Here is a 13,161-nt window from a genome sequence, read left to right as displayed (position 1 = left end):
ACACAAGTTTCCACTAGGCAGAGGAAGAAATGCCACTTCAAAGTTTTGAAATCAGCCTTATGGTGGCGCTATAACAGGCCAATTCGTGGTTTTACCTATAACTCCACGATCCGTTTCATACTTTGTAAGCGCAACCCTTTCCTTGCATTTTTCACATCAGCCTTTTATAGCGCCACCCGAAGGCCGACTTATGTAAGACACATTTTTGGAACACAAATCAGTACATAGTATCTCTACAGTCATATAATCAAGACGGATCTGTCCTATATTAAATATTCCATCCTGATTGGCTATTCCATCCTGATTGGCTAAGATTGGCCTCCAAACTTTGCAGGATTGATCCGTTTCAAACAAAATGCCTCAAATGAAACACAGCGTGCAATTGTAATGAAATTGTGCACGCACATTCGCAAAAGGCCAAGGAAGAAATTACACTACAAAATGTTCAAAACAGCCTCATGGTGGTGCCATGAAAGGCCTAAGATTGGTGAAGAACACATGCCAACCTTTTTACATTGGCCTATTATATCACCACCAGGACACGTGGCTGGTGGAGACCTGTGCTCGGAAGAGCACTTCTTCTAGTGAATACACCTTTAAACCATTGTCAGTTTAAAGCAAGGTCCATATAGGTCCAGTTATTTGACCCGTTAATACTGATTGCGTCCATCATGTGATGTTATGTTGTCACACTGTCATTTCTCTCCATGAGTATTCTGTTCATTAAAGGTGACATGATGCAATCAATCGCTGACAGTTCATTCCCTCCCCTCCTCCTGTGTTCTTAGGCTACATACTACATACAGGAGACATGTGTTCTATGTAGGCTACATACTACATACAGGAGACATGGACGCCGTCGTTGTTGAGTCCACGCACGCCAACATCACCTTGGAGCGCCTAAACAGTCTGTGGCTGAGAAAGGAGCTTTGTGATGTGACTCTCTGCTGTGGGGAACGGGAGTTCACCTGTCATAGAGTCGTACTCGCAACCTTCAGCAGTTACTTTGAGGTAGCCTACACTCACATGTACTGGCCTCTGTAAAATATATATATATATTTACTCGTGGGTCACAAGTAAATATTTCTAAAAAGATTTCTAAAAGTCCCCCTAAAAGTTTTTCAAAAGTATTTAATATAATCTGAATCTAATCATTGCCATAAACGAGTAAAATAATGTTAAACTAGCAGATCTACATGCTTGTAGGTATTTTATTTTCTCTAGGTTGGGGTCCTGGGCAAATGTCTAATTTACCTTTCTCTCAAGCTAAAGGGTTTGGGAACCACTGCTGTAAGGGATGGAAGTTACATTTTGTCTGTCATCTGATTCTATATGCTATGAATATTGTTGACACAATGTAAATAAGATTCTATATGCTATGAATATTGTTGACACAATGTAAATAAGATTCTATATGCTATGAATATTGTTGACACAATGTAAATAAGATTATATATGCTATGAATATTGTTGATACAATATAGTTAAGATTCTATATGCTATGAATATTGACACAATAAATAAGATTCTATATGCTATGAATGTTGTTGACACAATGTAAATAAGAAAGGTCTAAAACCCTGAACACTCTAAACCAATTCACCTTTTCAACATGCACAGGCAATGTTCACCTCTGAGATGGTGGAGTCCACACAGGACAGGATTCAAATCAACGATGTGGATCCTGAGGCGCTCGGCCTTCTGTTGAGCTATGCTTACACCTCAACGGTATCCATCACCCAGGGAAATGTGCAGGTGATGTATTGTCATCATAAACCCTATCCATTGTCTGATAGGGTTTACCTCGGTGCTTAACAAACACATGTTGTTTCTTTGGTCTCCAGGCCCTGCTAGCAGCGTCAAACCTCTTCAATGTCACAGCTGTTCTGGAGACCTGCTGCCGCTACATTGAGTTTCACATGGATGAGCTGAACTGTGTAGAGATCCACTGCTTTGCTGATGCCCTCGGCTGTGCCACCTTGGAGCAGCACAGCATGGATTACATCCTGGAACACTTCAGCGATGTCTACCAGCAGGTCAGTGAGTGAAGGATAGGGATGCATGCATTTATCAAGTTGTCTATTGTTGGCTTTTCCTCTTATACATCTGTGGTGGCTCACAGTGTGGGTACGGTCACACATGGGAGTGGATGGGGATTAGGCTGCTTGATGCTCCATTTGTGGCTGGGCCCTATGGAGACAAGACCACCCAAATGATACAATATTAACACGAAGGATGCCAGAGGTTTACATAAATAATGGCGATTAACTGCCAATATTAAATCCTATGTTGACTAATACAATCATGTATTTTCTCTGCTCCAAGGATGAGTTCCTGTCTCTCTCTGTGGACAAACTCACTGAGATCGTCTCCAGTGACCATCTCAACGTGCCCCAGGAGGAGATGGTGTTTGAGGCGGTCATGCTGTGGTTGAATAAGTGTCCTACCCGCAGGGACGGCTTTGAAAAGGTGACACACTTAGAAGTGACGAAGAAATGTGGGCACAGTGGTGCAGTTGGTATCTCTGTCGCCTCACAGCTAGAAGGTCAATTCCTGCTGAGGGCACTGGGGCCGTGTTCTCTCCTCCACGTCATCAGTGCCCATACCTTAGGTGGGGTTGGCAAAAGTGCCTTTCTGTGTGGAGTTTGCATGTTCCCCCCGTGTCTCCTAGGGTAGACCCTCACAAAAACGTGCAGTAATCCTCTATACTGCCTCCCCCTGGCCAGCTTGGGCACCTGATTGATGGGAAAGGAACTCTGGAATAACGTGTTCCTTCCTCGCGCTACGTCCAGCCGGGGAAACTCCCCCCTGTCAGGTGAAAAGGAGCGGCTTGGACTCATGCTTAGAAGGAAGCATGAGGTCAGTCTGTTGCTCTCCCCAGGTTGGTATAGAGGGAGTGTAGTGCCCATGATTACACTAGACAATTGACACTGGGTGAAAAAAGAAGTTGTCATTTGTACTCTTCAAAGGTAAATTAGGACTGTGATTTTACCGTTTCTACATTCATCTCTAAAATACTATTGTACATTTTATAACTCATAGGAGTTATGGAAGGGTTTTAAGGGTGCAGCTTAAGGGAGCCCTCCACAGCTGTCTGTCATTTTAGATCTTCATAAATCTAGAGGAATTAAACAAGACTGTTATGTTGTGAATTAAAGTACAGACATGTTCATACAGTCTAAAGATATAGGGCAGTGGTTCTAACCCTTTTCAGGCCGTGACCCCTTCGAAATAATATTTACCCCCCACCTTTGTGAGCGTCTAGATCTGCTATTTTCACTATGTCTGCCGCCTCCTTGTAGTATTTGACAATTTGACCATTGTTTGACCAGTTTTTATTGTATATATTGTTGATTATGCTTAATGCAATAAATGATCTTACTACTGCTATGGGGTACAAAAGGTGTCTGTCATACAGTTCATGTGTTTCCTTCCTGATGCAAAGATTTGAAAGCAACGTTTAATGAATCATTGGTGTTCTATGTGTTGTTTAAGGTGCTAGTGCATGTCCGCCTGCCTCATGTCAGTCCTGTATTCCTCCGTGTCGTGATGGAGTGTGTGGATGTGGTGAGAGACTCTCAGGCCTGTCAGAGGCTCATCACTGAAGCCAAGAAGCAGCATCTGCTCCCCTACAGCCAAAGAGCACAACCACGCAAGACCGCAGGTGCATGCATGTTGCAACAGATGGTGGAAAATATATATTTATGAATACATCACAGATCTGTTCTTGTTGGGATTTCCAATGCAAAGACATTCCTCCAATGAGCAAACGTACCTGGAAATGAAAATAATTGGTGTGAATTTTCAAAAGCTTACATTGCAGTTTGCATAATCATTATCGCGGTTCATCATTTCATAATTTATTATGCACTTTAAAGTCTGGATTTGGACTTTTATGCATAGTTTAAGTTGACTAACTTTAAATGTATGCTAATTGCTCACACCTGCTTATTTGTTTATCTTCTATTCCTCTGTGTGCAGTGATACTGATTGTGCGGAGAGAGGTTGACGACAACGCCGGTGATGGCAACCCCGTTGAGTGCTTTGATCCGCTGACCAAACAATGGAAGAGTCTGGCATCTCTGCCCATCAACAATGTATGTCAACCTAGTCTGGCCGTGTCAGGTGAGGTGTTCTACTGGAGTAGAGGTCAATAATTTAGGACCTGTAATGGAACTTTTGTCCCTGAATTGAGCTGTAGTAGTAATGGTGCTGGAAAGGTGATTCAAATTATTAAATATTATTGTGTTGGGTCATTTATCATGGCAAACTATTTCTACTTATTAAAGGTGTGATAGGCAACTTGGGAGTAATTAGCACCGTCATTATAGATGATTATGATGAGTTATCATTTACTTCAATACTGTCATGGATGCAGTAGCTCTGCTCCATTCATGGATGCAGTAGCTCTGCTCCATACATTTGGCTGAAGCTAAACAAAGTAAGGAGAAGCCTGGCAGTGAACGCTAAACTACGGTACTACTGTATATACAGTACAGTTCACAGTTTACAGTTTAGGCATTTAGCAGACGCTTTTAATCCAAAGCGACTTACAATAAGCAGATAATACAGGACTATAATAACAAGATAACATTTCAGAACATCAACAACAATATAACAAATGCATATGAATATCAATCTAAAACAATAAAATCAGTAAAGAGAACTAGCTTCATATATGGTCATTGAGTGGTGCTTATGGGTCAAGGTGGAGTCTGAAAAGGTGAGTCTTCAGTCCACGGCGAAAGCTAGCGAGTGAGTCCGTTGTTCTAAGTGCGACAGGAAGTTTATTCCACAGCTTGGGGGCCAGGAAGGCAAACTGTCTCGGACGATTGGATTTCTGTCCTGGGGCCTTCAGCGAGTAAAATGGTGAGCCCAGTGAATGGCATTTCACCAGTGGTGGAAAAAGTACTTGTTTTACTTAGTGATAGTTCAGTTTTTGACAAAGCTGTGTGAAATACTTGCCATTAAAACGGTGGTTAAAAATGTATTAATTGATTACCAGAGTCCCGTGGTCAGAGTTCTGGTCAGTTGCTAATGAATATTAAGTAGTTCCAATGGGGTGGGGGCCATTTAATCCACAAAACTAGCGTCATTTGTATTGTTGGCCTATTTCTACCATATAGAGCGAGGTTTCGTCAGCTGCCTGCAAAGCACCTTGTTTTGGGGAAATACGTTGCAGCGGTGTAGTGATACTGGACACAAAAAATGGTACCATGTGACGAGGGGTCAAAGTTGAACGAAAGTTGGTCTATTTGGTAGAAATACGGCAACAATACAAATTAAGCTAGTTTTGTGGATTCATCTATTTTTAATGATTGGGCCATGAGCCCCTGCCAAATCACCGGAACTACTTTATATTCATCTAAAACTGACCAGAACTCTGACCACGGGACTCTGGTAATCAATTAATATATTGTAACCACTATTTTAATGGCAAGTATTTCACACAGCTTCATGTCAAAAATAGGTGAACTATCACTTTAAGTAAAAGTCCATCTTTCAAAATGTATTGGCATCAGTATTGGCATCAAAATGTACTTAAAGTACCAAAAGTAAAAGTTCTCATATGCAGAATGTCCCATTTCAAGTTTTCAAATGTATACCAATCTTTTGAAAATGGCAGATCTACAAGCTCACAATGCATCACAAGTTCACAATGCACTGAGCTTGTAGATCGGCTACTCACAGATGGCTTGAAGTGGTTAATTGCGACCGTAGGTCGCAGTTACTTGCACTCCTATACTATCCAAACCTCCACCGGCTGTAACCCTGTCAGTCCGTCAGTCCGTCCGTCACGTCACTCTTTTCCCCTGCTCATATCTCCGCCACCGTTGGCCCGATCCATGCCAAAATTTCCACACAAACTCCTTGCCTGCCAAACTACAACCTCCAAGGACCCCCGGAGCTCCAAGGACCCCCAGGTCCCTGGGGGACCCCCAGGTGTAAAAAGAAATGACCAAATGTGCAAAAAAGACCAATTGACCACCCCAACGGGGCTGCACACGGGGAATTCCCGGGGACCACCGACTCCTGGTGCTCCAGAACGGATGCAAAAGTGGTGGCGCCCCCAGTGGAGGACCCCCTCCACTGCAGCGCACATAAAATGTTGTAACTCCGGCTAGGAGCGACCGGGAGAGCCGGGGCCGGTACCTATTCGGCCGCCTCGGCGGCGCGGAGACCCCACCCCTCATTTCTCACATGGCCCTCTTCTAGCGCCACCATGAGGCCGATTCTTGCAAAACACATTTTTGGACACTGCTCCTACAATTTTTGCCCTAAAATCACGCAAATCGGTACACAGTATGTCTACACTCATGTCATCAACTTGGATCTGTCCCATATAGCGCCACCTTCAGGCCGATTTTTTAAAACACATTTTTGGACACTGCTCCTACAATCTTTGCCCTAAAATCACGCAAATCACTACACAGTATGTCTACACTCATCTCATCAACATGGATCTGTCCCATTTAGTGCCACCTTCAGGCCGATTTTTTAAAACACATTTTTCGACACTGCTCCTACAGATTTTGCCCTAAAATCACACAAATCTCTACAGTCATGTAATCAAAACGCATCTGTCCCATCTAGCGCCACCATCAGGACTATTTTGGAAAAACACATTTTTGGTGTAATTGTGATTAGGGAGTCTTACTGGTATATGTTTTGTAGTAATAATCTACAAACTAGTAGCTAAAGTTTTCAAATAAATGTAGTGCAATAAAAGTACAATATTTTTACGGAGATGTAGTGGAGTAGAAGTAAAAGTATTGGAAATGCTCATTAAAGTGCAAATAAGCTTACCTCGAAATTATACTTAAAGGACAACTCCGCCCTGAATCACTTCTAGGCTCATTTTCCTACTTATATTGATCCAAAAAGACTATCCATGGGGTCTATTAGGCAGAAATGCCCCTGTTTTCCAGTTTCCCCAGCAGAACCCATAGCATAGAGTGGAGCCTATAAGCCTATCGCTTTTACACTATTTGTTGTGGTCAAAAGTGTTTTTATTTTTCATGAATGTGGTACTAGTTGTTATTATACAAACACATCCATGTCATCGTCCCACACAAGCCATCACACTCTGTTGAACATAGTTTATGCTTTTGTGGTTTGCCAAGTAACAGAAAAGATGCCCTGTGATTGGCCAGTACACTCACTTTGATTGGCACATGTGCCTAAAGCTTACCCCAAAACATTATTTATGAGATTGTGGTGGCTTGTGTGGGACAACCAATACATGGATGTGTTTGTAATGACAACTAGTAAAACATTCATGAAAAAGAAAATCACTCTTGAACACAACAAATAGTGTAAAAGTGATAGGCTTATAGGCTCCACTCTATGCTATGAGAGCTGCTGGGTTCTGCTGGGTTCCATGGACAATCTTTTGGAATCAATATAAGTAGGAAAATGAGGCCGAGTTGTCCTTTAAATGTCCGCTGTCAACCCCGAAATTATAATAGTATTATACAGTAGGTTAAGTGGTCTCTCTCCAGTGTGGATCCTGAAACGGTCTGAAACTGTCTCAGTGTAATCTGCCCAACACCAGCTGACCAGTACAGTGAGTAGTCATACTGTCAGGCTATACAGACAATTAATTTGATTGGCTTATAATTGCGCATCCCCACAATGACATCATAAAAATATTAACTTGTTTTTTAAGATAATTCTTAAAGTGACAGTAACCCTTTAGGTGACAGGCCCCCTTAAGTACAGTAGGCCTACTTTACACCACTGCATTTCACCATGGGGTGGGGGGGGATAATATTAATGCAATCATTTTGTTTACTGCTGCCAGTGGCAAGTACACTTGGCATTTTACAGTATGTCAAGTGTACTGTGCATGTTTGGCTTGATAAGTGAACTAGCACAATGTTGTAGTAGTACAAACAGTAGTACAACCAGAAATGCAGAAATGTTTGTCTAGAGCAGGGCTACTCAACTTAAGATGCCTCAGGGGCCACTCAGCAAAATACCAAAAGTCCAAAGGGCCGCAAACTAAAAATGACGGTCCCATTTTGGACATTTACAATGATTTTGTAACACACTTCAAGTCTAATATAATTAAGGAAACACACAGAAAACAGCCACATTTCCATCTATATAAGCCAGGCCAAACCTCATTGAACCAATTGTCATGGATGGAATGAAGAAATTATTGAATTTGATCAAATTGGGCTTTATTCTCAAAATGTGAAGAGAAAATTAACAGCACTGGTTCAAGCAAGGCTAGTGAACTTTGGCAATGTAAAGGTATGTTTTCTCATGCCAATAACGCTCCTTTTCATTAACTGTACTCAAGTTATTTTTTCCATACAACAACAACTCTTAACCAAAAATAGCCGATCTACAAGCTCAAAATGCATCTTGTGGTGAGCTTGTAGATCGGCTATTTTTGGTGAATGTCCCCCAAGAATAGGGATGCTGCGGTTTGAGTGATTGAATAATAAGTATAAACGTCTATTTATTTTAAATCCGTCCTATTAATGAAAAGGAGCGTTATTGGCATGAGAAATCTTCCCCATTTGGGGTACAAGCATAGTTCCCTGGCTGCTACGATCTGTTGGAATGTGTGCACTGTCTGTCGATGCTGACTGGCCGAGTCGCGGAGGCAGAGACAAGCACAGACAAGGACTACGTCTTCACTAGCCTAAAACATGACGGTCGCGAGCGTTCATATCGCACGACCGTCATGCGCCTCCACTCCAGTGAGCCCGACTGTGGTTGTCTGCGGCAAAATCTCTGCAGATTTGTCTGTCTGACCGTCTCGTTGTACAATAGATCTAGTGTAGCCACCTGCATCTCTACAGCTGTCTGTGCTCTGTGCATTGACTGCATTCGCTTCCTGACCACAGAGTCCACCGAGGCTCAAACATCACCGCAATTTGCGTTGCGCGTTAACTTTGACAGGCTTAGAAAAATCATATTTTTATGGCATGATCATGGCGGGCCGCACAGACATGCGGAAAGGGCCGCAGTGAGTAGGGCTGGTCTAGAGTTTTATCTGGTGACAAGACAGCAGTGAAGACGTTTCAAATTGTTTATGCATACAGTATTATCTTTAATGGCAGTGTACCTTGAGCTCTGAAACTATTCTTTAACTATCAATTCTGCTCATCTCCCAACATAGGCTCCTATGTGTATTTGGCTGGAGGATACTACTCTGATCATTGTGATGATCCTCATCACAGTAAGGAGATGTGGCGTTATGACACTCGCCATGACTCATGGGTGAAGATGGCTTCCATGAATGAAGCACACGGTAAGACATTCGGTAAGACCGTCAAACTATCACGTACAATTTAACTTTGTTAGTTACCCAATGAGAAGTTACACATGTTCTAGAGGTGTGATACGGTATATCAATATTAAAACGATTAAAATGTCTCGCAACTAGCAGCCAGCTGCTACATAACCAAAACGGGTCTACTTGTTATAAATTACATTAAGCAATTGAACCGTTTGACGTGATTTCTATTCTTTTTGTGATTTTCTCTGAGTCCAGACCTGGTGACGTCTGGTGGGTATATGTTTGCTATGAAAGGCCGGGGGGAGTGTGAAACAGCAGTGAACTCAATTGAGAGATACAACCCCATCACCAACACCTGGCAGATCATCGAGTGTGTCGGAATGCCAGATGACTCTGGACCACTGTCTGTGGCTGTACTGGATGGATTGATGTATGCTATGACGGGTATGGAACAGTTGTAAACTCAAAATATCTAACAAGCCTTTCATATTCATCAATGTCTTGACAATGAATGTTTCCTCCTGGGGCCAGATGATAACAAGACATACAAGAGCAACCACGAAGCGTCTGTATGGACACAAGTCGCTCCTGCGCAGGTTGATCGTTATGCTGCAACTGCTTGTTCACTCAACGGGAAGATCTACCTTTTAGGTATTCTACTATACCTGTTATTAAAGGCTCTTAGTTCCATAATAGACTTTTAGGTATTCTACTATACCTGTTGTTAATGGCTCTTAGTTCCATAATATACTTTTATGTATTCTACTATACCTGTCGTTAATGGCTCTTAGTTCCATAATAGACCCGCTTCAACTTTCTTTAACAGTCACTATCCTGTTAATTCCTGTTTATCTATAGGTGGTGACTCTATGGATATCATGAACCCGGTAGAGAGCTTCAACCCCAGGACAAACCAGTGGACACTTTGTGCCCCCATGAACAAGGAACGCTTCAGGCCTGACGTGGCTGTGCTGCATGGAAAGATCTACGCACTCGGCGGGTATGATCCCAAGTAGAATGCTACTAATTCATAGAAGCCTAAAAAAGGTGGCTGGCTGTTCACACCAGACATTGTTCTCATTGCTCTCTTTCTTCATGTAGAGAAAGCAGTGATATTGATCAGTATGATGTTGAGAGGGACACATGGGAAATGGTGGGGGAGATGCCCACCGGTTGCGAAACATTGCAAAGCTGCGTGTCTGTCCGGCTGCGAAAGGATGCACATGCAAAGGTAATACATTATTAGCACTGTATACAGAAACATTAAAAAGATGGTCTCTTAATACGGTATCCTCCTTTACTTTCCTACAAAGACTCTGTTAATAAAATACAAAGTTATCTGCACAAGTTTAGGTTGTTTTTCTCTACATTTATCAGCATAATGGAATGCTAATTGACTTTAGTGAGGAATTCTTCCAATTGATGTGACATAAGGAATTGTGGATTGCTGTTATTGTTGTGTTATTTGTCCCTGTCCCACACAGTGATGACCCCAGCAGACAGATGGACACTGCTAATACCCTCCAACATCAGTGATGACACACACACACACACACACACACACACACACACACACACACACACACACACACACACACACACACACACAGTATACTGTATATTCTTTACATGTACAATAACGTTTTATAGCTATTCTTATGAGTGTGTTTGACTATTTGCAAGACCTGCACCTCCTGGTTATTCAAAAGATAATTTCATCCAGAGAGCGAGTATATCAGGTTGAGTATGCACTACAGATATACTGTATGTAGTTTTCTGATTTTTGGTGATTGAAGTTAATGAAGCTTTACAACATGATGTTTGGTTTCCATGGAAACCCAGTATCATCATCATAGGTGAAGATGTCCCACCACAGGGCTGTGTATTGTTACTGTACTCTACTGCAGTTGATGATGATATAAAATAAGAAATCAATAAAATCACATGTTGCTCTGTTGATATGTCAGGTTCAATGTTTTCTTTTTGTTTGCTATTTCACAATTTTATAACACATTTTTCACCGGGTGCCAATTGCCTAAACTCTAACCCTGGGCTCTGCTCTCCCTCTGCCAACCTGGGGAGGGCCCTGAACTGAACTATGCTTCCTTCAGTGCTTGAGGAGTGAGCAGAACCGCTTCTTATCTGACGGGGAGCTTCCCCAGTTGGACGTAGCGCGTGGAAGGAACACGTTATTCCAACCAGTTCCTCTCCCCTTCATCAGGCGCCCTCGCTGCCAGGGACGAGGCAGTATAGATACCAGGATTACTGCATGTTTTTGTGAGGGTACTGTATCTACCCTAGGAGACATGGGGAGAACATGATCCATTCATGCAGAATATCCCATGCAGAATATCCCATTTCACAAGTTTTCAAACTTCCAAAAATCATTTGAAAATAGCAGATCTACCAGCTCTTTGACACACATTGTGAGCTTGTAGATCAGCTATTTTCAAATGGCTGAATTGTACCTATAGGCCTACTGGGCTGAAGTGTCTAATGTAGCCTACCATATATTTTGTAATAATAATCAAAGTAACAAGTAACTAAAGGTTTCAAATAAATGTGACTATTTTACAATGTCATCTCTGCAATGTGTTCCGAGCTTTTATGTAGATCTGCTCCTTTTAGCTCATGTTCTGCCAAGAAAGAACAAGAAAAAGTCCCTATCACCCCCTGCAGCACCTCTGAGTACCCACTAGGGGTCCCTGAGTACCCACTAGGGGTCCCGGACCCCCTGGTTCATGCTTTCTGTGTTTATTCTGTCGGTCTGTCTAAAGTTCAACTAACCTCGCCTCACCAGGCTTTCCCCTGAGAGAAAGCTTGGTCTTCGTTTACTAAACGGGCCGTTTGATCCGGTCGGGAACGGAAGAGCTCCTACGTTTTTCTGTAGTCCAAAACGGACTACACTTTGGCCGGAAACAACGACCGGAAACAGTTTCAACCCAGTTTAGCGCATGCGCAAGTAGTTAGCGCATGCGCAAGTACGGGTTAAAACTGTTTCCGGTCGTTGTTTCCGGCCAAAGTGTAGTCCGTTTTGGACTACAGAAAAACGTAGGAGCTCTTCCGCTCCCGACCGGATCAAAAGCCCGAAATTGGAAGCCAGCCCAGGCTAAAGTTCAACCAGTCCACACTCCACAGTGACATAAACATCCAATAATAGTCTACACTCAGCCTACAGTATATTATAGTGTAAATCACTCTGGATTAAGATAAGAAGATAAGATTTTTCACTTTCAAAAAAACTTTTGGTAGTTTTATCATCTAAACAGGCTTTTATGAACACCCTGAACAGTTTTTAATTAGCTTGATTGAATATTTAGATATTTGATGTAAATGTTACCAGGCCCTCCAGGCCCAGGGCCTCTCCCCACACACCCATTGATTGATTTTTTGATTGATTGATTGATTGAAGACTTTATTAGAAGTTTGCATAGGAAAAGGTACAGTTTCATGACGTTCATGAAGGTACAGTTCACTGGTACAAGGTACAAGGTCTACTAGAGATCCATGAAAAGACTAAGCTTATTTCCACTGGAAACCATTGAAGTATCTCATATAACATTGAATGACAGACAAATAGAACACAGTACTATGCAGTAGATATGTAAAGAAAAACTAAAAAGAAGACAGTAAGTCTAAACAAACAGTATATTCAAACTTCATTTTAACCATGATAGATTCATTAAAAACACCCATTATTTTTTTCTGTTGACTCATACTACCCTCCTAATATGTGAGTAGACGGTGTTTTTTCGATAACTATTTTCATTTATCTTTTTTTTCTTTTTTTAATATTCATTTTTATTATGATTTTTTTGAAAGACAGGACATCACAGACATCAACAAAACATAACAAGACAAACACACCAGATTATCATATAAGTCAAACACGGGTAATTCACCTA

General features: G+C 41.9%; 1 protein-coding gene across 2 annotated transcripts; it reads left to right on the top strand.

The window, feature by feature from the left end:
* The first annotated feature begins 1,624 nt into the window (after positions 1-1,624).
* On the top strand, positions 1,625-11,055 carry LOC308281446 (kelch-like protein 24). 2 transcript variants are annotated; one of them, XM_080721625.1, is made up of 11 exons: positions 1,625-1,755; positions 1,845-2,036; positions 2,326-2,469; positions 3,496-3,664; positions 3,982-4,125; positions 9,137-9,268; positions 9,512-9,700; positions 9,788-9,907; positions 10,115-10,256; positions 10,358-10,487; positions 10,741-11,055. In XM_080721625.1, exons 1-11 carry the CDS (start codon positions 1,639-1,641, stop codon positions 10,741-10,743), a joined length of 1,482 nt encoding a protein of 493 aa, XP_080577751.1. In that variant the 5' UTR covers positions 1,625-1,638; the 3' UTR covers positions 10,744-11,055. The 2 variants fall into 2 exon arrangements, with proteins under 2 accessions (XP_080577751.1, XP_080577750.1); XM_080721624.1 differs by having other exon boundaries at positions 9,137-9,280.
* Positions 11,056-13,161: the final 2,106 nt, after the last annotated feature.

Source organism: Nannobrachium achirus (assembly GCF_963921795.1).
Source record: "Nannobrachium achirus genome assembly, chromosome: 3".
NCBI lineage: Eukaryota > Metazoa > Chordata > Actinopteri > Myctophiformes > Myctophidae > Nannobrachium > Nannobrachium achirus.
Note: the sequence above shows the minus strand (reverse complement) of the source record. Positions and strands in the feature narration are given on the sequence as shown.

Bases quoted from the DNA above. Each gene is read 5' to 3' on its own strand.
- LOC308281446 (XM_080721624.1), top strand. From the start codon at position 1,639: ATGGTGGAGTCCACACAGGACAGGATTCAAATCAACGATGTGGATCCT. The intron at 9,281-9,511 runs GTAAGACCGTCA...CTCTGAGTCCAG, and splicing joins AGCACACGGTAAGACATTCG to ACCTGGTGACGTCTGGTGGG. The intron at 9,701-9,787 runs GTATGGAACAGT...TCCTGGGGCCAG, and splicing joins ATTGATGTATGCTATGACGG to ATGATAACAAGACATACAAG.